Source organism: Polypterus senegalus, chromosome 4, assembly GCF_016835505.1.
Source record: "Polypterus senegalus isolate Bchr_013 chromosome 4, ASM1683550v1, whole genome shotgun sequence".
NCBI classification, from domain to species: Eukaryota; Metazoa; Chordata; class Cladistia; order Polypteriformes; family Polypteridae; genus Polypterus; species Polypterus senegalus.
This window is the reverse complement of record NC_053157.1, coordinates 99,007,311-99,034,873: the sequence shown is the minus strand read 5'-3', so window position 1 is coordinate 99,034,873 and position 27,563 is coordinate 99,007,311. Positions and strand designations below refer to the sequence as shown.

Genomic DNA, 27,563 nt, shown 5'->3' with positions numbered 1-27,563 from the left:
AAAACATTAACGTTTTAAGAAGTACAGGTACATTGAGCCCTACTGGAGTGGTTGGGTAAACTACATTTTAAAGACTGTGTAACACAACAGGTAAGTAACTAACAGCAGCTAAAATATATATGGATCATCTCTCGGTAGTAGATCCCTTTTGAAAGGCGCTACACGACGGCTGTGGTATAGAAATTACATTTTCTATGTGAACGTTCAAATTTGTGCCTCTGGTAATGTGCCTTACCGGCATTTAAAGAAAATTAGTTTTGTGTCCTCTGCACTGTTAAGAGAGAAAGGCTTTGGTTTGGGATAAAAGGTGTAAAGAAAGGAAAGTTGCCTTTTTCTTTTATATAGTATAGAGAGATGTGTTCGCTGACGTTATGATCGCCTTTTGGGGACAGTCGCGTGGGTCTTGTGTAGACTGGTGAGACGTCCCTGCCATTAATCAGCTGTGATGGCACTGTCAGTCCTCCACTCGTGTGCGTGTCTTCATAATCCGAGGTGATGACCTCATAATCGTATACGTGCAAAAGAAAGTGTGAATCACCTTAATATTATTTTTCCGTGGTGTAGAAAAGGGGTCCCGTGTTTGCACTTGTCTGGGCTATAGCGCAGGGGGAGGATGAAAAAAATTAAAAGTGCTCACTTTGACTTAAGGCAGAAGCGCAGTCAGCGTCTCAAAGGCCGGCACAGCTATGCGGCGCTGGCTGCTCGACTTTGCTGGGCAGGAGACCACAGTTTTGCAGACACGCTCATGATATCAAAAGTCTCAGCGCTTTTGGAGGTCATTCATATATTATATATATAGCAAAATCCCGCGCAGAGGAGAAGTAGTGTGTTAAAGAAGTAATGAAAAAGAAAAGGAAACATTTTAATAATAACGTAACATGATTGACATTGTCATGAGTGTTGCTGTCATATATATGCCTGCCTAAATAAGTCACCCTTGCTTTGCTCTTACTTTATTTACCGTTCATTTAATCATGGCTATTGGCGGAAAAATTATAAAATGGAAGGAGGATGGCTTTACCAAAACAATTATTGATGGCGAATCGATTATTCATAAAGCTTGAATTGGTGATGTTTTTCTGTGTTAACCTCATATTTTTCAGACTTCTTCTCAAACTAAGGTGGTGCGAGGGTAAAATGAATCGGGATGCGCTGATCAATGTAATCCGTGTACCAGGAAATCATGCATTGACAAAAGCCCCTTTGCTTGTAATGCAAAGTGTGATTAAATGCATTATTTTTAACGCGTTATGGAGCACATGCATCGAAGCTTCTCAGCTGTGCTTGTGCTAAGAAAAGGAAAGATTTTAAAAATAACGTAACACGATTGTCAATGTGTGTAAGTAGTGCCTGGAGGATTCAGTGTGGAGAAACTCGAGAGATAGCGTGTGTATTAACTTGTGGATTTTTCTGTGAGTATTTGGTGGCAGTCTGACGAAGTTGCTTCGAAAGACGGCATTAGCCGCGGAGCTCAGCTCAGACCGAAATTAGATGAATGGGAGGGGAGATGATGACGTGACTCCCCACCGCCTTTAACTGTCAATCCCCACAAACACAGTCTCGGAATTTGCATAAGCACACCTCTTCACCTACAATTTTAACTCAGTTACAAAGTGATCAAAACTCTCGTTTATATCCTGCGTCCTCTCATTAAACTTGTATCCCGCATTACCTGTGGGCATGTGAAACGCCAGCGGTAGCCTGTCTATGAACTTAATTTAAAGTTTAGGTTTACACCTTTCTTTCTTTCTGAGGCAGCAACACTCATAAATATGGTAGTATATGTCACTCGCTCGCTTCTTATTGTTTTTCGCTGCCTTCTCAATTATATAATGCATGTTTTCTTAAGCGCTTTTTGGAGGTCTTCCTGGTTTTCTACGCACTGCGTTGACAATCAGTTCACGTGATTACGTGGGAGGCGTGATGATGTCACACGGAACTCCCCCACGTCATTCCAGCTCAACTCCATTACAGTTAATGGAGAAAAATACCTTCCAGTTATGACCATTAGGCGTAGAATTTCGAAATGAAACCTGCCCAACTTTTGTAAGTAAGCTGTAAGGAATGAGCCTGCCAAATTTCAGCCTTCTACCTACACGGGAAGTTGGAGAATTAGTGATGAGTCAGTGAGTGAGTCAGTGAGTGATTGAGTGAGGGCTTTGCCTTTTATTAGTATAGATAATTAAGTTATCTTAATTTTATAATATTATATTATATCACAGCTCCAGCTCATTCAAAACTCAACTGTCCTGACACAAACCAACAACAGCGAGCACATCACAGCCATTCTGCTGCACCTTCAATGCTCCCTGTGTCTTACAGGATTGAACATCAAATTCTGTTACTGACCTGCCCACTAAGGTCCTCTCATTCTGTGCCCTCACTAACCTGTACTCTGTGGGTGACAGCAGGGCCTTCAACTGTATATAGTGCTCTGACTGTGGACTGACCTCCCAAAATTAATGACATCAGCTCACTCACTTTATTTGTTTTTAACTCATTTGTTTTAAACTCATTTGTTTAGGAGGACATTAAACAGACCTTACATTCTGCCCCTTCTTTCATTTTACCCCCTCTATCTGTCCAGGTACTCAGGGTTTGCATTTTTATTACAATTTATGTTGTTTAAGATTTATATGTTGTATTTTAGTCTGAGTTATAGTCTTTTATTCTATTTGAATGTTTTATACATCCTGTATTTATCTTTATTTAGTGAGATATTATTTGTAGCCAATGTTATGTCGGTCCTGTTCTTTCTGAATTTTGGGCATAAGAAGGGTGCTATATAAATAAATTGTGTTCTTATTAGTAATTTTTTTTCTTTTGATGGCCCATAGTTTATAATAATAAGTGACAAAAACTAGAGAAGTTATATATAATGCAATTAATGTATAGCATAATTCAGTGTAGAATATGTAATGCTGTTTTCTTCACATACAGTGCATTTGGAAAGTATTCACAGCACATCACTTTTTCCACATTTTGTTATGTTACAGCCTTATTTCAAAATGGATTAAATTCATTTTATTCCTCAGAATTATACACACAACACCTCATAATGACAATGTGAAAAAAGTTTACTTAAGGTTTTTGCAAATTTATTAAAAATAAAAAAACTGAGAAATCACATGTACATAAGTATTCACAACCTTTGCTCAATACTTTGTGGATGCACCTTTGGCAGCAATTACAGCCTCAAGTCTTTTTGAATATGATGTCACAAGCTTGGCACACCTATCCTTGACCAGTTTCGCCCATTCCTCTTTGCAGCACCTCTCAAGTTCCATCAGGTTGGATGGGAAGCATCGGTGCACAGCCATTTTAAGATCTCTCCAGAGATGTTCAATCGGATTCAAGTCTGGGCTCTGGCTGGGCCACTCAAAGACATTCACAGAGTTGTCCTGAAGCCACTCCATTGATATCTTGGCTGTGTGCTTAGAGATGTTGTCCTGCTGAAAGATGAACCGTTGCTCCAGTCTGAGGTCAAGAGCGCTCTGGAGCAGGTTTTCATCAAGGATGTCTCTGTACATTGCTGCAGTCATCTTTCCCTTTATCCTGACTAGTCTCCCAGTTCCTGCCGCTGAAAAACATCCCCACAGCGTGATGCTGCCGCCACCATGCTTCACTGTACGGATGGTATTGGCCTGATGATGAGGGGTGCCCGGTTTACTCTAAACATGATGTCTGGCATTCATACCAAAGAGCCCAATCTTTGTCTCATCAGACCAGAGAATTTTGATTCTCATGGTCTGAGAGTGTTTCAGGTGCCTTTTGGCATACTCCACGTGGGCTGCCATGTGCCTTTTACTAAGGAGTGGCTTCCGTCTGACCACTCTATCATACAGGCATGATTGGTGAATTGCTGCAGAGATGGTTGCCCTTCTGGAAGGTTCTCCTCTCTCCACAGAGGACCTCTGGAGCTCTGACAGAGTAACCATCGGATTCTTGGTCACCTACCTTACTAAGACCCTTCTCCCCCGATCACTCAGTTTAGATGGCCGGCCAGCTCTAGGAAGAGTCCTGGTGGATTCAAATTTTTTCCACTTATGCATGAAGGAGGCCACTGTGCTCATTGGGCCCTTCAAAGCAGCAGAATTTTTTCTGCGCTCTGTCATGAACTGTCAACTGTGGGACCTTATATAGACAGGTGTGTGCCTTTCCAAACAGTGCCACTGTCTCCAACCCATATACAAAGCTGGTCTCACTACTGTCCTACAGACCTTCCCTTTCACTCTTGCTGATAACTGTCTGTCACAAATTAATCCTGACACTCTTCTCCACCCATTTCACCCTGCCTGCAGTCTCTTACCTAAATGTGAGAAAAATCATATATATTACACTTTACAAATGATGGCTTTCTACACTTATTATAAGTACAGTACTGATCTCTACTTTTAAAAATCTGTTTCTAAACAAAGATCAAAAATCCTATCAATTTCTGATGCTCAGTTTTATTAATAAATGAGACAATTAAAATAGAAACAATCTTTACATTTTTAAATATAAAGTTATAAAACAAAACATAACTAAATTAATAAATCTGTATATTGGCAGACTACTAGAACAATATCAACATACCTTTACGAATCTTTTGCTTTGGTTTTGGCGTTTCTACTGGAACTTTTCCAACATCATCTTGAACACTGGGTACAACATAACACATCAAATCTAAGAGATTTTCACAAGTCAGCTGTAAACCGAAAATGAAGAAACTTTAGTCTTCAGTTATATAGTTATTCCTTTGCAATTTGTGGGGGTTAGGGGTGCAGAACATCTGTAGCGAATGCAAAAATCCACAAATACATTTTGGAGCCTTGATTATAAAGTATTCTAAGTTTATAACATTAAATTTGACAAAGATGTATGGTGTCCCCAAGGCTAATAACATAGTCCCATAGCTTTTTAATGAACTGTAACTTTTAGCAAAATGTAACTTTTAATACATTTATGTAAGTATTTATGGTAGTAAATGGTAAAAATGATATATTACAGACACAAAAGAAATCCAACAAAACATTAAGCTCAAGATAATAAAAATAACACCTTCCAGTTACCGTAGATCCCGGAATATAAGCCGACCCCCTTCTCTACCTACTAAATTACATGTATTTGCCGATGACCGGTATTTAAGCCGACCCCCTTCTCCAAGCAAAATTTTCTAAATTTCCTTAAAAGTGTCTCTTCAGGTATATTTATCATGTTTACTGGCGAGAATTTGAGTGCCGGCATTTTTGATGGAAACCAGGAAGTGATTGTGGAGAAGTTTGGTAAAATGAAACCTTTGTGTTGAGACTACAGTAATCCCTCCTCGATCGCGGGGGTTGCGTTCCAGAACCCCCCGCGATAGGTGAAAATCCGTGAAGTAGAAACCATATGTTTGAATGGTTATTTTTATATATTTTAAGCCTTTATAAACTCTCCCACATTGTTAACATTATTAGAGCCCTCTAGACATGAAATAACACCCTTTAGTCAAACGTTTAAACTGTGCTCCATTACAAGACAGAGATGACAGTTCTTTCTCACAATTAAAAGAATGCAAACGTATCTTCTCTTCAAACGAGCGCCGTCAGGAGCAGAGAATGTCAGAGAGATAGAGAGAGCGTGACAGAAAACAATCAAAAAATCAATACGTGCTGTTGGGCTTTTAAGTATGAGCACCGCGATAAAGCAGCCGCAAAGAAGGGAGCAATGTGAAGGTAGTCTTTCAGCATTTTTTAGAGTAGCCTCCGTATCTTCTAAACAAACAGCCTCTGTCCAAACAGCCCCTCTGCTCACACCCCCTCCGTCAGGAGCAGAGAACGTCAGAGAGAGAGAGAGAGAGCGAGATTAAAGAAAACAATAAAAAAATCAATACGTGCTTTTGGGCCACCGCGATAAAGCGGCATTTCTTAGAGGAGTGTCCATATCTTCTAGGCAAACAGCCCTTCTGCTCACACCCCCTCCGTCAGGCGCAGAGAATGTCAGAGAAAGACCGAGAAAAGCAAACAATCCGCTCGGGGAAGCACATTGTATATCATTGAGGAGTTTTAGTTAATATGTAATACATGCTCTGATTGGGTAGCTTCTAAGCCATCCGCCAATAGTGTCCCTTGTATGAAATCAACTGGGCAAACAAACTGAGGAAGCATATACTTTAAATTAAAAGACCCATTGTCCAGAGAAATCCGCGAACCAGCGAAAAATCCGTGATATATATTTAGATATGCTTACATTTAAAATCCGCGATGGAGTGAAGCCATGAAAGTCGAAGCGCGATATAGCGAGGGATCACTGTATATACGCAAATACGGTACATCGGCGGGTGGATTTCCAGGGACTTTTAATAACTTAAATATGCAATACAGTGGACCCTTGACTTACGAACTTAATTTGTTCGCGAAGGCTAACCCATAATGCGTTCCGAACCTCCCCCTGCAACACTTACAACCTTTTCATAATAAAAAAGGGTTGTATAATGTGCACAATTTACCAAAACACCAATAATTTTTCTAATGTACTAACCAAAAAGTTATAAAAAGTGCCTAGCCTACCAGAAGTAGGCTAGATTATGCTAGGGGCATGGCGGTGTGCATGGTCACAGCGGCTCAGGGCTCTCCTTTTCAGTGCACTTTGCTGTTGTTTTTGTACTTTTTTTGCTTGTTTGTGCACGATAGGTTCAGCGAACATCTGCTACACCATTCAGAACCTTATAGACATCGGTGTCCAGAGCCAGACACCTGTTTCGAGTGTTGTTCATCAAACGCACAACATCCCAGACAACAAAGCGAGACCAGCGGGCTCTCCGTGGATTGTTGTCGGGTATAGGAGACGACGCAGACGTAGGAGGGAAAGAAAGCAGAAGCGGGGCCGCAGATCCGGCGTTATGCTAAGGCTAAAAAAACAGCCATACAAGCCCTATACAGAACTTTTTTTTTGCAACTTCTTTCCATTTTTTCGCACCATTTGTTTATTTGCTTGTTGTGTTCTATACATATGTCTGCACTGAAGGAGCTGCTTTTAATCTCATTGTACATGTGTATAGTAACAATAAAAGGCATTCTATTCTATTCTATTCTAGAAACAACAGTTTCATACTGTACTCACCTTTTTATTTGACATCTTTAAACTGTAGAAAGGGATGAGGAGGAGAATGAAACAGAAGGTGGTTATTGTTTAGAAGGAGCCTCCGTATGCAAATCTTTTCTTTGTAAAATTGTCGAAATGGTGGATTTCGACATGCTGTACATATTAGTGAGATCGGTCACACGAACAGCACTCTCATATTTCAACACCATTTCCATCTTCGTTTCGATTGTGTGATCGCTTTCTTTACCTTCGTTACCTTCTCTTCCTTCCTTAGCAATTATGTGTCTTGCTTGCATGGTCTTAGTGAATTATATATATATATATATATATATATAGGTAAATCACTGCAATGACCGAAATTACATCCACAAACACATGTATCTGGGCTCCGATTGACGCTTACTAACGCTCTCGGTTGTTTGTTTACAATTTCGCAAGTGGATACACGTGACCGCATTTGGGTCGAAACGCAAGATGTTGGTCGTAAATCAAAACAAAAATTTTTATTTTAAACTTCTCAATAATTTATTATAAATTTTATTAATAATATCAACAACTAAAACACTTTTTTGAATAAATTCTTTATTTAATTTAAAGTACCAGCATGCAAAGTTACTTCTTCATCTGAAAGATGCCGTCTGTGGTTTCATCATTAATTACTTCCATATTCATCGGCAAAACCGGCATTGCGCTGGAAATCTTGAATCTGAAACAATACGTGCTGTGTAAGCCGACCCTCAAACTCCAAGCCAAAAATCTAGGACGAAATTCTCGGTTTATATTCCAGAATCTACAGTAAGCAGATGCAGATGATGGTGGTGTAGTTACGAAATTAACAGCTTCCTCAAAGTTATGTAAAGTTTTGTCCTACTGTGATGCCAGTGTACCTTACTGCTCTACATGTACAATCCTACCAAATTTCAGCTTTTTAACTAACTGGAAAATATTGTTTTGTTCATGACTGAAAGAGTGAATAATCTTTGCATTTTATAAACTGCTCAAAAAAATTAAAGGAACACTTTGAAAACACATCAGATCTCATTGGGGAAAAAAATCATGCTGGATAGCTATACTGATATGGATCGGGTAATGAGTCAGGAACGAAAGGATGTCACATCGTTTGATGTAAATGAAAATTATCAACTTACAGAGGGCTAAATTCAAAGACACCAAAGTGAAAAAGTGATGTAGCAGGCTAGTCCATGTTGCCGAAATTTCACTGCAGCAACTCAAAATCCTACTCAGTAGTTTGTAAGGCCCCCATGTGTTTGTATGCATGCCTGATAACGTCGGGGCATGCTCCTAATGTGACGACGGATGGTGTCCTGTCCTGGGGCATCTTCTCTCAAATCAGTACCAGGGCAACCTGGCAGGGTCGGATGGACCGAAACATAATGTCCCAGAGGTGTTCTATTGGATTTAGATCAGGCAAGTGTGGGGGCCAATCAATGGTATCAATCCCTTCATCCTCCAGGAACTGCCTGCATACTCTCACCACATGAAGCTGGGCACTTTCATGCACCAGGAGGAACCCAGAACCCACTGCACTAGCATAGGGTCTGACTATGGGTCCAAGGATTTCATCCCAATGCCTAATGGCATTCAAGGTGCCGTTGTCTAGCCTCTAGACGTCTGTGCGTCCCTCCATGGATATGCCTCCCCAGACCATCACTGACCCACCACCAAACCGGTCATATTGAGCAATGTTACAGGCAGCATAACGTTCTCCATGGCTTCTTCAGACCCTTTCACGTTGGTCACATGGGCCCAGGCTGAACCTGCTCTCATCTGTGAAAAGCACAGGGTGCCAGTGGTGGACCTGCCGATTCTGGTATTTATAGCAAATGCCAATCAAGCTCCATGGTGCCAGGCAGTGAGCACAGGGCCCATTAAAGGATGTTGGGAACCTCTGGCCACCCTCATGAAATCTGTTTCTGATTGTTTGGTCAGAGATATTCACACCAGTTACTCTACTGGAGGTCATCTTGTAGGGCTCTGGCAGAGCTCATCCTGTTCCTCCTTGTCCAAAGGAGCAGATACCAGTCCTGCTGATGGGTTAAGGACCTTCTACAGCCCTGCCCAGCTCTCCTAGAGTAACTGCCTGTCTCCTGGAATCTCCTCCATGCCCTTGAGACTATGCTGGGAGACACAGCAAATCTTCTGGCAATGGCACGTATTGATGTGCCATCCTGGAGAAGTTGGACTACCTGTGCAACCTCTGTAGGGTCCAGGTATCGCTACCAGTATTGACACTGACAATGGTACCAGTAGTGACACTGACTGTGGACAAATGCAAAACTAGTATAAAAAAAAAAAAAAAACAGAAGAAATGAGAAGGGAAAATGTCAGTGGCCTCCAACTGTTAAACTATTCCTGTTTTGGGGGTCATCTCATTGTTGCCCCTCTAGTGCACCTGTTGTTGATTTCATTAACACCAAAGCAGTTGAAACTGATTAACAACCCCCTTTGCTATTTAACTGACCAGATCAATATCCCAGAAGTTTCATTGACTTGCTTCTATACTCTGATTAAAAAGTCTTTCTTTAATTTTTTCAAGCAGAATATATACACTTACAATTCTGGATGTTTAACTGATTTATCTTTTGCAGTACTGATATTGCCCACTAAATACAAGGCCGGGTTTACACATCACGTAGCGCATGCTCCAGAAGACTCTACTGCTACGCAAGCATTATACTGTTTATACTTGCGAGCACATTTTACGTAAATTGGGAAGACGCCACCAGGTGTCAGTGCAAGATATGATTACAGTGAAAAAAACATTTGGCTTCCCTGTGTTGTGAATTGCCTGAAACATCCATTAAATTCAGAGGACACCTTGCAACAATATCTCTGAAAAGGATGTTTAATGATTATATCTATCAATTCAGGGATGCCCCCATTCCAGCAGGCATCGGGCGCGAGACAGAAACAATCCCTGGACGGGGTATCAGCTCATCACAAGGTGAATACAAGCACACACATACACTAACGTCATTTTAGTGTCACCGAATCCCCAAATCTTCATGTCCTTGGAAGGAAACAGGAGCACACTGTGGAAACCCACCAGGAAAACATGCAAACTCCAGACAGAGAACACCAGGGATGTGACTCCTTGCAAGGCAGCAGCACTACCACTCTGCCATGGTGCTGTCCTCACTTGTGTAATTATTAAAAGAATTCATTATTTAAATGAAGTTAACAATTTATCTGTAAAATGTAATATACATACTTTAATGCATTTCATCATGAAAGTGATATCAAGTATAAATCTAAGGATTCTAAATGAGCAGAGTTATATATATCATTGATTAATGTGTTCTTTGGGGCAAGTGCTGCTTGCCGCAGCTGTCAGTTCAGGAGGAAGACCCAAAAGCATGTAGCGATTAACAACTGGATCAGTTTTAAGACGACGTTTACAACAGTCTAGTTTAAAGATAAAATAAACTATGAGATTAAAGTGGACATTTCAAGATTAAAGATATAAAATAGACCTTTTCACTGTGTCCTTATTTTTTGTCTTGGTAGTTCATTCAAATATACTGCGTTACATTCTGATACTGTTGTGAAGGTGCAGCAAAAAAAAAAAAAAGAACGGGACAGAAGATGATATGTGAGACTTTTAAAATGTATTGTGTCATTACATTGGGGAATATGTGATGCTTGAATATAAGAGCACCACGAATACATTTGCATGTTACCATTTTGTTTCACCACATCGAACCATTCATCAAACAACAAAGCAACTCACAAGGTACTGCAACTCTCACACAATTTCTGAGGATGTGCTCAGAGGATGCGTCAAATGAATGCCAGGAATGTGTGGCAGCCATGATGCATGCACATACGCATTCTGAGTGTGAAGTATAAACCAGCCCTAAGGCAGCCAAAGTTAAGTCTTAATATCAAATCAACTACTTTCAGCAGCACATGCTTAATTTCAGAACGTATGATTTCCATTAGCAGTTGTAGACACTTTATACATTTTCAATTACTGTAATCATGGAAAGTTTAGCTTTGTCATTTATCCACACCCCTCCTGAACTTGTGTTTGAACTAGCCCGATCCACTCCAAAGGCAAATATTTTTCCTATCTGCTAATTCATATTATTGTGGACAGATCTCAATAGCAAAGTTTGATTTTGTTTCATGCTATATGTGCAATGCAATAATGCTTGCAGGATGAGCTTAAATAGGGTCAGGAGCAGTGACCAAATATGAAACATTTCAAAGTACAGTAACTTTCTTGGCTTCAGTCACTGGTGAACTCAAGGTACCCTAAATTCTCCTTTATATAACAGTTGCTACTAATTTTGTAATGTATTTGACCAATTTACCATAACTTTTTTGTGTATAAATGATGTATGTTTCAAACCTATGCAACAAAAGCAGAGTTTACATTACCAAGCAGTACAACAAATTCTTTATGCCATCAACTAGACACAAAGAGATTATCAAAAAATCCTTCATATATATGTAGCAAGGAAACAGGATAAGAAAATTAAACCCATATTTAATTGCGCAACAAAGGAAAATCATAGTTCAGCCTGTATGAATAAAAAGGCATTTTTGAAATTTTGAAAACATGGTTATCTAAAAAATGTTTAAACAAAAAATAAGTAAATAAATTAAATCAACAACAATTAACAACAATACAAGTGACACAGGGGATAGATATTGTAATATGAAAAAAAAATTTTGAATAAGTCACATGCACATAATTATGAACCACTGTTTACTCAAATCAAGCAAACAAAGTATATGGATGAGTGGATGGAAAATAACATAACTAAAATGGGAAAAAGGGTTCTAAAGATTTCATGATTACATACCTAATGTTACAAAGGTTCCATAATTGGCTGCATTTTGTCATAATCAGTGACATACTTCAGTATCAAACTATTAATGGTTTAACAATAGTTGTACCGTTAAGAGTAATATGTAGATGGAATTAGGCAATCAGCTGAACACTGACTTTTCAAAAATATTTTGAACCCCTAAGGGTTCATGTTTTCCAGGAACTGAATGAACTACAGTTTGTGTTCCTCTCCTCTGTATCTTTTTCTATTTACTCTTTTATCATTAAGAGCCTTGTGCGAGAACTTTAATGTAAATGACACATTTTAATACCTTTCAATGTTTTATTTATATAAATACAGTATATACAGCATAATATACAGTCATGGCTGAAATTATTGGCACCCCTGGAATTTTCCCAGAAAATGCACAATTTCTCCCAGAAAATTGTTGTAATTACAAATGTTTTGGTATATACGTTTATTTCCTTCATGTGCATTGGAACAACATAAAAAAAACAGAGAAAAAAAGACAAATCTGACATCATGTCACACAGAACTCCAAAAATGGGATGGACATTGCATCAAATTGGACTACATGGCTGTCTTCCCAGAAGGAAGCCTCTTTTAAAGATGATGCACAAGAAAGCCCGCAAACAGTTTGCTGAAGACAAGCAGACTAAGGACATGGATTACTGGAACATCATGGTCTGATGAGACTAAGATAAACTTATTTGGTTCAGATGGTGGCGAACGTATGGGGCAGCAACCAGGTGAGGAGTACAAAGACAAATGTGTCTTGCCTATAGTCAAGGATGGTGGTGAGAGTGTCATGGTTTGGGGCTGCATGGGTGCTGCCGGCACTGGGGAGCTACAGTTCATTGAGGGAGCCATGAATGCCAACATGTACTGTGACATACTAAAGCAGAGCATGATCCCCTCCCTTCAGAAACTGGGCCACAGGGCAGTATTACAACATGATAACGACCCCAATCACACCTCCAAGACGACCACTGCTTTGCTAAAGAAACTGAGGGTAAAGGTGCTGGACTGGCTCCAGACCTAAACCCTATTGAGCATGTGTTGGGCATCCTCAAATGGAAGGTGGAGATGCAAATTCTCTAACATTCACCAGCTCCGTGATGTAGTCATGGAGGAGTGGAAGAGGATTCCAGTGGCAACCTATGAAGCTCTAGTGAACTCCATGCCCAAGAGAGTTAAGGCAGTGCTGGAAGATGATGGTGGCCACACAAAATATCGACACTTTGGGCACAATTTCAACATTTTTCACTTAGGGGTGTAGTCACTTTTGTTGCCAGCGGTTTAGACATCAATGGCTATGTGTTGAGTTATTTTGAGGGGACAGCAAATCTACACTGTTATACAAGCTGTACACTGACTACTTTACATTGTATCAAAGTGTCATATTTTCAGTGTTGTCCCATGAAAAGATATAATAAAATATTTACAAAAATATGAGGGGTGTACTCACTTTTGTGAGATACTATAACTATAAATAACACAACAGAGTCCCAACTGAAAACTTACTCTGTATTCGCCAAGTGCGAAGTGACAAGAAGCCAGTTGGATAAGAGGCCGATGCTGTTCTAGGGAACCTTGGCAAGGAGACTGCTGATGAGTTGAGAGAATAGCTGTCAGCTGATGGAGACTTGCAATGGCTTTTCTGTAATGGCCCTAAAAAAGAAACATACTGTATAAATGAATATATCATTTTAACTAAAATTAAAGATATACAACAAAGCTTATAATAAATTATAATTAATGCAATTCAAAATTATAAACATGCTTCCTCTTTAAAATTACCTGCATGAAACCCAATTTATTTTATGGTATAACAGTGCAGAGCTGTGTGTCTATAATTACAATACCTTTCTGCAGCTTTCATTATATATTCTAGTAGTGTATTGACTTAAATTAACATAACTAAAACAAGCTCTCTTTAAAGAAACAGGACAGTACAGTTTATTGATAAAACATTTTTGTATTTGATATACTTTATTAACTTCTGAGGAGAAACTGTCTTTTCGTATGACCTTTGGGGGGGTCAGAGCACACTGTCAGCTATTGTACAGTGTCCCTGGAGCTATTTTTCAGGTTAAGGGGTCTGCTCAAGGGCCCAATGGAGTAAGATCCCTTCTGGCAGTAACAGGATTTGAACTGGCAACCTTCCAGATACCAGTGCATATCCTTAGCCACAGAGTAACAACTCCATCCTAAGTCATACAGAAGTAAAAGTATCTTATAATTACAGCTGTTTTAGCTGGAGGGTCTTTGGAGTAACCATATCAGAGTGCATTTGACTGGAGAAGATGATTATCATTGAATGTATAATAACTGTGATTTTCTTTGCTCTTACTATATCGTGACTTCTTCATTATTGCCATGGTGCAGATGGGTCTTTCATATACACAAACATATACAGTGGTGTGAAAACCATTTGCCCCCTTCCTGATTTCTTATTCTTTTGCATGTTTGTCACACAAAATGTTTCTGATTATCAAACACATTTAACCATTAGTCAAATATAACACAAGTAAACACAAAATGCAGTTTTTAAATGATGTTTTTTATTATTTAGGGAGAAAAAAAAATCCAAACCTACATGGCCCTGTGTGAAAAAGTAATTGCCCCTGAACCTAATAACTGGTTGGGCCACCCTTAGCAGCAATAACTACAATCAAGCGTTTGCGATAACTTGCAATGAGTCTTTTACAGCGCTCTGGAGGAATTTTGACCCACTCATCTTTGCAGAATTGTTGTAATTCAGCTTTATTTGAGGGGTTTCTAGCATGAACCGCCTTTTTAAGGTCATGCTATAGCATCTCAATTGGATTCAGGTCAGGACTTTGACTAGGCCACTCCAAAGTCTTCATTTTGTTTTTCTTCAGCCATTCAGAGGTGGATTTGCTGGTGTGTTTTGGGTCATTGTCCTGTTGCAGCACCCAAGAACGCTTCAGCTTGAGTTGACGAACAGATGGCGGACATTCTCCTTCAGGATTTTTTGGTAGACAGTAGAATTCATGGTTCCATCTATCACAGCAAGCCTTCCAGGTCCTGAAGCAGCAAAACAACCCCAGACCATCACACTACCACCACCATATTTTACTGTTGGTATGATGTTCTTTTTCTGAAATGCTGTGTTCCTTTTACGCCAGATGTAACGGGACATTTGCCTTCCAAAAAGTTCAACTTTTGTCTCATCAGTCCACAAGGTATTTTCCCAAAAGTCTTGGCAATCATTGAGATGTTTCTTAGCAAAATTGAGACGAGCCCCAATGTTCTTTTTGCTTAACAGTGGTTTGGCGTCTTGGAAATCTGCCATGCAAGCCGCTTTTGCCCAGTCTCTTTCTTATGGTGGAGTCGTGAACACTGACCTTAATTGAGGCAAGTGAGGCCTGCAGTTCTTTAGACGTTGTCCTGGGGTCTTTGTGACCTCTCGGATGAGTCGTCTGCGCTCTTGGGGTAATTTTGGTCGGCCGCCACTCCTGGGAAGGTTCACCACTGTTCCATGTTTTTGCCATTTGTGGATAATGACTCTCACTGTGGTTCGCTGGAGTCCCAAAGCTTTAGAAATGGCTTTATAACCTTTACCAGACTGATAGATCTCAATTACTTCTGTTCTCATTTGTTCCTGAATTTCTTTGGATCTTGGCATGATGTCTAGCTTTTGAGGTGCTTTTGGTCTACGTCTGTGTGTCAGGCAGCTCCTATTTAAGTGATTTCTTGATTGAAACAGGTGTGGCAGTAATCAGGCCTGGGGGTGGCTACGGAAATTGAACTCAGGTGTGATGCCCCCTTGTTAAAAAATAACCTAACTGTGGTGTAATTACTTTTTCACACAGGGCCATGTAGGTTTGGATTTTTTTTCTCCCTAAATAATAAAAACCATCATTTAAAAACTGCATTTTGTGTTTACTTGTGTTATATTTGACTAATGGTTAAATGTGTTTGATGATCAGAAACATTTTGTGTGACAAACATGCAAAAGAATAAGAAATCAGGAAGGGGGCAAATAGTTTTTCACACCACTGTAGGTATGTTCCAGTCAATGATTTGTGCAATGCTATTGTCTATGAGCATGCTGGTAGACAGTTCAATGTTTGTGATAGCTTGGTGGCTAAGATGAGAGTAACAAATGTGTTTGGAAACTGATGCATTGCTCTCATGACCAGGTTACAACAGTGAGGTTTTAAAATAAGTTTTGGAAATGTCAACAGTTTATTTATATGACTGCTGGAGCAATATCTGATGTGTTACAAAGGTAAACTTGTGTAAAAATTCAGTGTACCTCTACGGAAAAAGGAGCCCTGCCAATGTGAAACAAAATAAAGAAGTTGATTTGGCTTGACAGTGATTAATCTTGCTCTCTTCTTACAGAATCTGCTCTAAAATAATACAGTTGAAGAGAATAAAACATACTTGTAATGGAATTTTTTTCTCCACATGCGTTAACTGTCAATAAGCAAGCACAATTAAAAAGAAATCAAGCTAAGTGCCATTTTCCATTTTAGACCTAGAGTGTTTTGGTTATTTTTTTTACCTCCAAGGTGTGGGAAAAGGATATTTAACTGCTTATTAAAGGATAAGTTTGCCATTTTTCAAGTCAAAGTTATTTCTTCACAATAATGGTATACACTAATTTGCACATGAAATTGCTTTTTAAAGTGAAGCAGATTTTAAAAATTAAAAAAAAATAACCATTCCAGTGACAGGCTTACAATGTGATATAAAAGATTAGAAACATGTCAATTTTTCAAGCAAAAAGTGTTATTAGGTATTGATCCCCATCTTGAGAGTGTATTCATGCTGTTTTAAGACAGAAAAAAGCAAAACTCTTTAATGAGATTCAGCCATTCTAAAAGAACACTTGCTTTTCACTTCATTTCACTGCTTTGTTCATTTTTCTCCACAGCAATCTTAAAGAGTAAGGAGCATTAATTTACCTTTAAAAGTCATCACTGAGGTCTGCTATTGACACTGTATGCTGATACCCAAATGTGAACTACTGACTATACTCTGTACTGAACTAGACAATAATAACTTAAACTGTCACACATTTGATTGCTCACATTATTTTAATATATATAAGCCTATTAGTTTATTTCAAAAAGATATAGCCTGCTGCTGTCTTTATCATAATGAATGCTGTCATGCATGCTCGTCAGAGGGTCAACTTCCAAGTTCCGGTAGGTGATATCACCCCAAGCCGAGAGGGGGCACTGCCTCCATTAACTACATTATCTTCTCTTTATTCTGCAGCACGGAAAGACCACCCAGTGAGATGGGCAACTAATTCTGCCCCGTTTGTTTCCTTGGCTACAAATTCAAGCCCATCCTGAGGACCAAGGAGAGGAGCTTCACCAGCTGACTGACAACAGCCTTTTGAAAAGCCTGAATTAACCGATCACTGTGGAATAACCTTATTTGGTTTATACATGCGTTATTCACCATTTAACACTCTTTTATTTTGTATAATTTTGACAAGCAAATGGGGACAACCAGCTTATTTAGTTTTACTCATGTTGAAGTCTAGTAAGTACAGATATACAATATATATATATATATATATATATATAGTCACACACATGTGCATAGGAGGCAGCTAAAGGGCTCGAAGGAAGGTAATTCCACACCAGACCAGGGGAGGAAAAGTGCACTGATCCTTCCTCTTTTTAACTGCAGACACATTACGGGAAATTCCATCTGGCTTCCATGATGACACCTCCGGTCAGGAGCCCCATGACGTCACTTCTGGTCCAGTAGACACCCCTTCTGGTCACGAGCCCAATGGCGTCAATTCCGGTCCAGAAGATGTCCCTTCTGGTCATAATTACCTCAATTCATCCATTTGCAGTCATGAAAAATTAACCGGGTGGCTGCCCCAACTCTTTTTTGTGGCTCTTGTTTCATCTTTGACAACTGGTGTAGTCATCAGGATGATGGGCTCCAAGAAGTACAAGGACCCAGACCTGAAAAACATCAAGGTGTAAAAGTACCGTAGCCAAGTTTGCAAGTGGGAATGTGTCCCGTGGCTCGGAAAGAGCAAGTACAGGCTCCATCTCCAGTACACATAACCGGCCAAACAAGATACCACGGGGAGTGCGTGGGAAGGGCTAACAGGATTGAGCTGGACCAGATGGGGGAGGCAAAGTGGGAGCTTATTATGTTTACTGGAAGAGAGTGCCTTCTTCCCCACCAAGGCAGAGCTCTTGGGTAAACATGGGGGTGCCCCAGACCAATAAGTAAAGAGTAACAAAATAGTGGAGGTTTGATTCAGAATGGCCCACACACATAGAAGTGTACTCTATATGGGCTAAAGTAGGGCAATGGTTAAGGCCAGGTGAAAACAACACCTAACAAATAGTGAAGCTGGTTGTCTGCTACCTTTTACTAAGTAGCCTTCCTGCATATTTCGCCCAGCCGCTCTGGGGATAACAATTCCACAACATGGGACAGCTCATGGAGCTTGTAGAGACAATTAGGATGGCCTTGCAATCTGGGAGGGCAAAACCGTCCCTTAGTCAAGCCCAGTTATCGTGTTATGGTCCTAGTTCCTACCTCTCACTCTAAGTTGCCAGCCCACTTGCAAGGGCCTTATGAAGTTAAGGAGAGGGAAGGACTCGACGACTATTTGGTGAAACAACCCAATCGTCGACTGAGTGAGTGGGTCTATCATGGTAGCCTGCTGAATTCGTGGAACGAAAGGGATCCCAATCTCTCCTCCCATCAGACCTGCTCACTCTTTGCCCACAAAAATAACATTACTTTCGGTGCAGACTTGAGTCCCAGACAAAGATGGGAGCTGGAAGCAGTGATCATTTCTGTCATGGAAGTAGTGAGTGAAGAACCTGGCAGGACCTCTTTGATTGTGCACAATGTTTGGGTATGCCCATATCACCTTCCTGAGGCAAAAATAGATGAAGCAGAGCTTGAGATCAAGTCCACGCTGGAACTAGGAGTGATCAGGGAAAGTCATAGTCTCTGGTCCAGTCCCATTGTCTTGGGACCCTTTGCGGCACTGTGTCCTGTGTCCTGGCATGTTTAATTATTAACAATACTAATTAATTAATTTAATTATTATTGCGGTGGGCTGGCGCCCTTCCCGGGGTTTGTTTCCTGCCTTGTGCCCTGTGTTGGCTGGGATTGGCTCCAATATAGATTATTTAAATGAAGTTAAAGTTTTATTTGTATAATATAATAAACATACTTTGCTGCATTTCATCTTAAAAATTATATTGTCATCATATGTAAATATGCGCTTTATGAAGTAGTTCAGGTTGTACAATATTATAACTGTAGTGCAAGCTTACAGTGAGGTACTTCTACTTATAAGTACAAACAGTTCTACAAGGAGCACTTGAGTGAGTGCGTTTATAGTTCTTGGGATGCAACTGTTTCTGAACCGCGAGGTCCGTACAGGAAAGGCTTTGAAACGTTTGCCGTGTGAAAGCAGTTCAATAGACAGCATGGCTGAGGCAGCGTCTGCTTGATGCTGTATACCGATAATTCTCTTTCTCAGATTCTGTAGATCTTTGATTCCCCACTCAGATACAGTGACATTGATACTCTGAGTGGTGCAGTGAGAGTAATATGGAAAAAGATGATCCGCTTTGGCAACCCCTAACAGGAGCAGGTAAAGCAGCTATTGTATTTAGAATAGTTTGACCATTCCGTGGACCATTATATTATTACTGGTTAATTACAATCAGATGCATTAAACTAATAAACAATATGCAGTTAATTTCAGTTGTGGAGGATGGCCAGCCGTTTATCCCGGCCAATACCCCCAAGCAGCCAGGTGGAGCCCTCCTTGCAGTGGAGGTCCCCAGAAGACCAGCAGGAAATCTTAGACAATGTAGTTTTCATGCGCAGCCCTGCTGGATGCCGTGGGGGCCACTAGGGGATGCTGCAGGGAGGAACAATAGCTATTTTCTATGCCCGGAAGCACACGTGGACAAGAGGAATGGCGTGCTTCCGGGGTGAAGAAAAGAACTTGTACCTGACCTGGAAGTGATTGAGAGTCACATGGACTGGGGATTGGAACACTTCCGGGTCAGGATATATAAAAGTACTGTGAGAGCTCCCAGACGGCGAGCTGAGCTGGGTGGAAGGGTGGCAACGCGTCTGGGAGCTGGAAGATTGGTTATTTGTGATTGGTATTGTGATTTATATGAGAATTGTGGAGGAGAGGGTGTTTTCTGCACTGTGGCAATTTAATAAAGTCAATCTGAGGACTTTTACCTGGTGTCTGGAGTCGTGGACAGGGGTTCAAGGGAGCGAGAGTGCCCCCTATCTACCACACAGTGTATTTATAAAGCCGCGTCAGGGATGTGGATCTGAAAAAGAAAGGGTAACCACACTGGAACAGTAGCACTGCTTTGACGCTGGGTGCCACCAGTCTGCAAAACCGAGCGCAGAACTTTTGTGTGCCAGGGTATGAGGTACCGTGGAAATGTGTGTGGCTTTACGCCAAGTTTAGGTTTTATACATCGCGATTTGTACGTGGAAACGTTCTTACGCAACATTTTTGTGCGTACGCACTGTTTATACAAGAGGACCCAGGTGTTTTCTGACCTATAGCCCTACAAGTATTTGCTTGTTCATTGGAAAAGATCCCCATACACCAACACCCTGTCTCGGGCTCATGACCTCTCGGTCAGGAATGCCTGAGCGGATGGGTCTGGGCTGAGGGGGGAGATTTGACACGCTCGCATGGGAGGCAGCGAAAGGGCTCGAAAGGAGGTAATTCCACACCAGACCAGGGGGTGGCGAGGTTCACTGATCCTTTCTCTTTTTCCACTGCAGACCAAATTCAAATTAATAGCATGAGAATCAATCACAGCCCTAGAATGGTAATTCTAAAATAATATTTATCAGTTTCTGCAATATTTAAAAAAAGTTTTGAACATAACCTGTAAGACAGAATTTGATTCATGCCACAGAAAGTACAACATGGAAGTGGCTTGGCTCTTTCAAAAATCTAAATCTTTCATTAAAAATACATTACCATGTGATCAGTTCTGTTCAGAATTATTTTTATATACAATAGAACCACAACACTGACATTCATGTGTGCATCTTGCCCTGTAGGCTAAGAATAATAACCGAATGTAATGTAAAATGGCACCCATAGGAAATATAATCATATGACTTGAATATTTAACAGCTGGTTATTATAAGCCATGGCAGTTCATCACCACTGAAGAAACAGAAATGCAAGAACAAAAGTAGGATCAGCTGAATTATTCCAAATAACAATAACGCACATAGTACTCATCTCTGCACCTCCGAAACATTAAATATGGCACTATTAAATGTTAGAGCTTTAACTAACAAAACGTTTTTTATCAACGATCTTATTAGTGATAAAAAAATAGATCTTATTGCACTAAATGAAACATGGTTGAATTCAGATGCCGCGGCAGTTTTAATCGAATCTGCCCTCCGGATTACAGTTTTACTCATGCAAACCGCCAGGGAAAAAGGGGGGGCGGATTGGCTAAAATTTACTCGAGCGATTAAAATGTAAAGATGTCAGTTTTGGTAAGTTCAAGTCCTTCGAGTATCTCGCCGTTGTTATTCATGGAGATTCTCAAGTTCTAGTACTATCCGTGTATAGACCTCCTAAATATAACGCGTCATTTTTTGAGGAATTCTCTGACTTAATGTCAATTTTAATTACTAACTATGACACACTCCTAATAGTTGGCGACTTTAATTTTCATATAGATAATCAGTGTGATCTAAAAGTAAAAGAATTTATGAACCTCCTGGATTCTTTTGATTTGAGACAACTCATAAATCAGCCTACACATAAAGCAGGTCATACATTAGACTTAGTGATTACTAAAGGACTGAAAGTTGATATAAAACAGATCATTGATATTGGTCTATCAGACCATTTTCTTCTACTTTTAATATAGAAATAATGATAAAAAACACTCATGAGAAGCATATTGTTAAAAACGCTTCTTTGATTCGCAGCAGCTTTAAAACTTACAAACATTTTAAGCAATCAGTCCGTTTATAGTGCCAGCTATAATAGCGAGGACAATGTAAATAGTAAGGTGGAAAGATTTAATTCTAAAGTGAGAGCTGCTGTTGACATAGTTGCACCTGAAAAGACAGTGAAAAAATCTTCTAGCATTGGTATACCATGGAAGACCCAAAGAGTGTCTGATTTAAAGAGAACATGCCGTAGAGCTGAGCGTCAATGGAGGAAGACTAAACTTACTATCCACCACGAAATATTAAAAGTCAAAATAACAGAATACAATAACACTGTCCGTCTTGAGAGACGCTGCTATTTCTCAAGATTATAAATAACAATGCTAGTAATCCTAGAGTCTTATTTTCAACAATTGATCGCCTACTAAACCCAGGTAGCTCAAAGGAATGCCTCCTAAGTGCTTCCAGTGAAACCTGTGAGGCTGTCGCTGTATTTTCAATCAAAAATTAATGATATTAGAAATAACATAGTATATCTCCCCAACACTAAGGATCCCCTAAACCCCAACATCCTGTTATAAACAAATTAAACTCTTTCACTAGGATAGATTTACCTGATTTACAAAAATAATATCTCAATTAAAACCCTCCACCTCGTCCTTGACCCGATACCAACAAGGTTTTTCAAAGAAGTATCAGGCGTGCTAATTGATAATGTTCTGACATAGTAAATTGTCACTAGATACTGGGGTCTTCCCAGACTGTCTTAAGACTGCTGTAGTTAAACCCCTACTTAAGAAACATAATCTTGACCCTCGCTCTTGAAAATTTTAGACCCATCTCTAACCTGCCCTTCTTAAGTAAAGTTCTAGAGAAGGCAGTCATTATGCAGTTAAATGACCACCTAAATAAACATGCTATTCTTGATAAATTTCAGTCAGGTTTTAGAACAAATCACAGCACAGAAACTGCACTGTTAAAGTAGTAAATGACTTGCGGGTAAATGCAGACAGAGGCCATTTATCTGTTCTCATCCTCTTAGATCTGAGTGCTGCATTTGACACCATTGATCACAACATTCTTAGAAATCGCCTTAGTCAATGGGTGGGCCTCTCTGGCAGTGTCTTAAATTGGTTTGAATCCTACCTGACAGGGAGAAAATATTTTGTTAGTTGTGGGAATTACAACTCAAGACACATGATATCCAATATGGTGTTCCACAAGGCTCTATCCTGGGTCCGCTGTTATTCTCAATCTACATGCTTCCGTTAGGTCAGATTATCTCAGGGCACAACGTGAGCTACCACAGCTATGCTGATGACACACAGCTGTACTTATCAATAGCACCTGATGACCCTGATTCTATTGATTCACTAACACAATGTCTGACTAGTATCTCAGAATGGATGAATAGTAATTTTCTCAAGTTAAATAAAGAGAAAACTGAAATTTTAGTGATCAGCAATAATGGATACAATGAGGCTATTAGAAATAAACTGGATACATTAGGATTAAAAGTCAAGACGGAGGTAAAAAGCTTAGGGGTGATTGTTGACTGTAATCTGAATTTTAAATCACATATTAATCAGATCATTAGGACAGCATTTTTCACTTAAGAAACATAAGTAAAGTTAGACCTCTTATATCACTGAAAGATGCTGAGAAATTAGTTCACGCGTTTGTTTTCAGTCGACTAGATTACTGTAATGCACTCCTCTCAGGACTACCCAAAAAAGATATAAATCGTTTGCAACTAGTGCAGAATGCAGCTGCTAGAATCCTAACTAGGAAAAGAAAATCAGAACACATCACACCAGTTTATGTCACTACACTGGTTACCTGTGTCATTCAGAATTGACTTTAAAATTCTGCTTATGGTTTATAAAGCCTTAAATAATCTCGCCCCATCTTATATATCGGAATGTCTGACACCTTATATTCCAAATCGTAACCTCAGATCCTCAAATGAGTGTCTCCTTAGAATTCCAAGAACAAAACTTAAAAGAAGTGGTGAGGCGGCCTTCTGCTGTTATGCACCTAAAATCTGGAATAGCCTGCCAATAGGAATTCGCCAGGCTGATACAGTAGAGCACTTTAAAACACTGCTGAAAACACATTACTTTAACATGGCCTTTTTATAACTTCATTTTAATCGTAATTTAACTTAATCCTGATACTCTGTATGTTCAATTCATCATAACAACTATTCATGGTGGCTCTAAAATCGGTACTGACCCCTACTCTCTTTTCTGTTTCTTTTTCCGGTTTCTTTGTGGTGGTGGCCTGCGCCACCTCCACCTTTTTAAAGATTCATGATGCTCCAACAATGATGGACGGATTAAAAGGAAGAAGTCTACGTGACCATCATCATCATCAAGCCCTTCCGTGAGAATCCTAAATCCAAAGAGGACTGTTTCATTTATGTTAGGTAGAATGCCCAGAGGGGACTGGGCGGTATCATGGTCTGGAATCCCTACAGATTTTATTTTTCTCCAGCCGCCTGGAGTTTTTGTTTTTCTGTCCCCCCTGGCCATTGAACCTTACTCTTATTCGATGTTAATGTTGATTTATTTTGTTTTATAATTATGTCTTTCATTTTTCTATTCTTTAATATGTAAAGCACTTTGAGCTACTGTTTGTATGAAAATGTGCTATATAAATAAATGTTGTTGTTGTTGTTGTTGAATATAGCTTGGCAAAGGGGAAATGAACAAAAAACCTATCCTTACCTTGAAAAAATAGTATAGAATTTGTGACAAAATGTACAGCTGTATTTTCAGCTTACTTTTGTTGTAATAAGCAAGCCTCCACAATGCAGTAGGCATGTTGTCTTAATCTGAAACCTTAGTGTTAATTAAGCTTGCGCTTCTGAAAGTTATGTTTGCTTCCGAGAAATACGCTTGCGCTTCTAAAAATTATGCTTGCACTTCTAAAGTTATGAGTACACTTCTCAAGTGTGAACAAACTGTTACAAATACGTTACTGGACACATGAAGCATTCTCTATTGAAGAGCAAACAATCGATTTTTGTTACTATTCATGTGACAAAGGTGAAATGATGGAGTCTTCGATTCAATTGCTGCCTTGATGTTGTATGTTTGTGATCTAACTAGAGGTCTCCAGAAAATGAGTTTTCTAAGCAGCATTTAGTGAACATCCGTTGGCAATCAGCCCTGGCTGTGATGCTAATCCATCACAGCGGTGTGCCATTGGACCCTCTATTTATTTCAATTGCATGTCTTCAGAAGGTCTAGCGTAAAGCCCACAGAGATATGTAGAGAACGTGATCCTGAAGTTATTTGCTTCCAGACAGTTTCTTATTTACACGACTTGTGCAAAGCAGTTACTTATTCATTGTTAAGAGCCAGTCAAAACAGCCTGCAGCATATAAAGGTATTGATGTGCATCAATAAAATGGGCCCTTAATTTGAAAAAAGAAATCAGTTTTCCACATTTTCTGCCTGATCATATACAAACGAGTTATAACAAATTGGACTAACTTAATTTTCAAAGTTTTGTTACAAGACATGTGCCTTTGTTAAATGGCAGTTCAGTTTTGCCCAGCTCAATGACAAACTTGGCACACTGTCTTGTCTAATGAGTAAGATGTACTCTGATGTTTAATGGAAACAGTAAAGCATTAGGTGATGTTGGGCAGCGCTCATTTTCACGGCTTTGTGGCAAGACGGATGCCTTTGTTATCTATGAGTTGAGCAAATGTGTCAAATTGACAGGCTAAGTTGGTACATTCCCATATCTAGTGAATGGAATTAGATGTTTAATGGGCACTGCAGGGGTTTTAGATGGCATTGGGATACACTCATTTTGAGAAAAGAAAGATGCCTTTGTTATTTTGCAGTTGAACCTTGGGTACATGGATCAAATGGAATGGGAAATTTGTCATATACCCATATACTGTATCTAATGAACAGATTTCAACGTGATGTTCGACTGGTGTTATACAAGGTTGTATGCCGTTGACCCACTCTAATTTTCAGAGAGAAGTGAATACCTTTGTTAAAGTGCAGCTTAGTTTTGCTGTCCCAGTGCGGTTACATGGGTCAAACTGGCTGGCAAACTTGGCAATGAAGGAAATTAACTGTGATGTTTAATGGGCACTGTAAATGGTTAAATGGTGCTGGACCACTCTAGTTGTCATAGCTTTGAGAAAATGCAGATGCCTTTGTTAAGTTACAGATTTTTGCACAGACCAATGTGACTACCTGTCTCAAACTGACTGGCAAATTTGTCACATTCCCATTTTTAATGACTAGGATGAACTTTGATGTTTAACAGGCTATGTAAACAGACGTGCAGCACTTGAGAAATGCTGGGTATATTGGGAGAAGGATGTTAAGGATAAGAGCTGCCAAGCAAGAGGAAAAGAGGAAGGCCTAAGAGACGGTTTAGGGATGAGGTGAGAGAGGACATGCAGGTAATGGATGTAACAGATGCAGAGGACAGGAAGATATGAACAAAAGATGATCCGATGTGGCAACCCCTAATGGGAGCAGCCAAAAGGAGATTTTCATAGCCTTGTGACAAAACTCCTTTTTTATGTTGCAGTTGAGATTTGTTTGGCCCAAAGTGCATTCTTTGGTCAAATTGGCTGACAAACTTGCCATATCCAATGAACTGCTTTCACTGTGATGTTCAGTTACCATTGCAAAGGGTTAAATGGCACTGGATCACATTAATTTTAATAACTCTGTGACAAGATGAATGCCTTTTTAAAATTTCATTTTTTGTCCCAATATGGTTATATGAGTCATACTGACTGGCAAAGCTAACACACTGTAAACTGATGAATGAGATTTATGTGATGATTAATTGGCACAGACAAAAAACAAAAGATCTTTATGGTTTCACGGATAGGCTCAAGCTTCTCTGTGACCCTGCTTCTTCTCAGGATACAGTGGGTTTAGAAACTGGATGGATGAATGGACAAATACACAAGTAAAATGAAAATAAATAAAAGTATTGTCACATTGTGACATTAAATAAATAATAACAATATGAAATGAAAGTATAAATAATTAAATGGGTCAGGAAATATGCCCTTTGTTCCTTATTCCTTTATGTCAGTTAGTCATTTTCAAACCTGCTTAATCCTCAACAGGGTCCTGGGGGTCTGCCGGAGCCTATCCCAGCAGGGCGAACATAAATAAACACGCACACAATTTAGTACCACCAAAGCACCTAACCTGCATGTCTTTGGACCATGGGAAGTAACCCCTGCAGACACAGTAAAAACTTGCAAATTGCCATATTTAATGTTATTATGCATTTATTGTCATAGTACCGTCAAGAGGGGGCTGCTTCACAAGTTTTTTATTGTGCAAAGCCCCGATCTTTACGTCTGTTTTGTATATAATTATTTAGGGTTTAGTTTCATAATTCCAAGCCTCCCGTCCCAACCCCAAATCTACCGTAGATCCCGTTATATAAGCCGAGAATTTCGTCCTAGATTTTTGGCTTGGAGTTTGGGGGTCGGTTTATACAACGAGTATCGTTTCAGATTCAAGATTTCCAGCGCAATGCCGGTTTTGCCGATGAAGTAAATAATGACGAAACCACACAGCCATCTTTCAGATGAAGAGGTAACTTTGCATGCCAGTACTTTAAAGTAAATAAAGAATTTATTCAAAAAAAGTGTTTTAGTTGTTGACTTTATTAATAAAACTTATAATAAATTATCGGGAAGTTTAAAATGAAATTTTTTGTTTTGAT

The 27,563-nt window shown here is 39.6% G+C and overlaps 1 protein-coding gene across 6 annotated transcripts in view; it reads right to left on the bottom strand.

Annotated features, from left to right (window-relative positions):
* The window catches only part of ints10 (integrator complex subunit 10), a 266,775-nt gene that overhangs the window by 66,019 nt on the left and 173,193 nt on the right, over positions 1-27,563 (bottom strand). For all 6 annotated transcript variants that reach the window (XM_039751082.1, XM_039751083.1, XM_039751084.1 and 3 more), the window contains 2 exons: positions 13,413-13,559; positions 4,579-4,690 (listed from right to left, as the gene is read on the bottom strand). In XM_039751082.1, the coding sequence (XP_039607016.1) occupies positions 4,579-4,690; positions 13,413-13,559 (259 nt within the window). The remainder of the gene's footprint in view (positions 1-4,578; positions 4,691-13,412; positions 13,560-27,563) is intronic.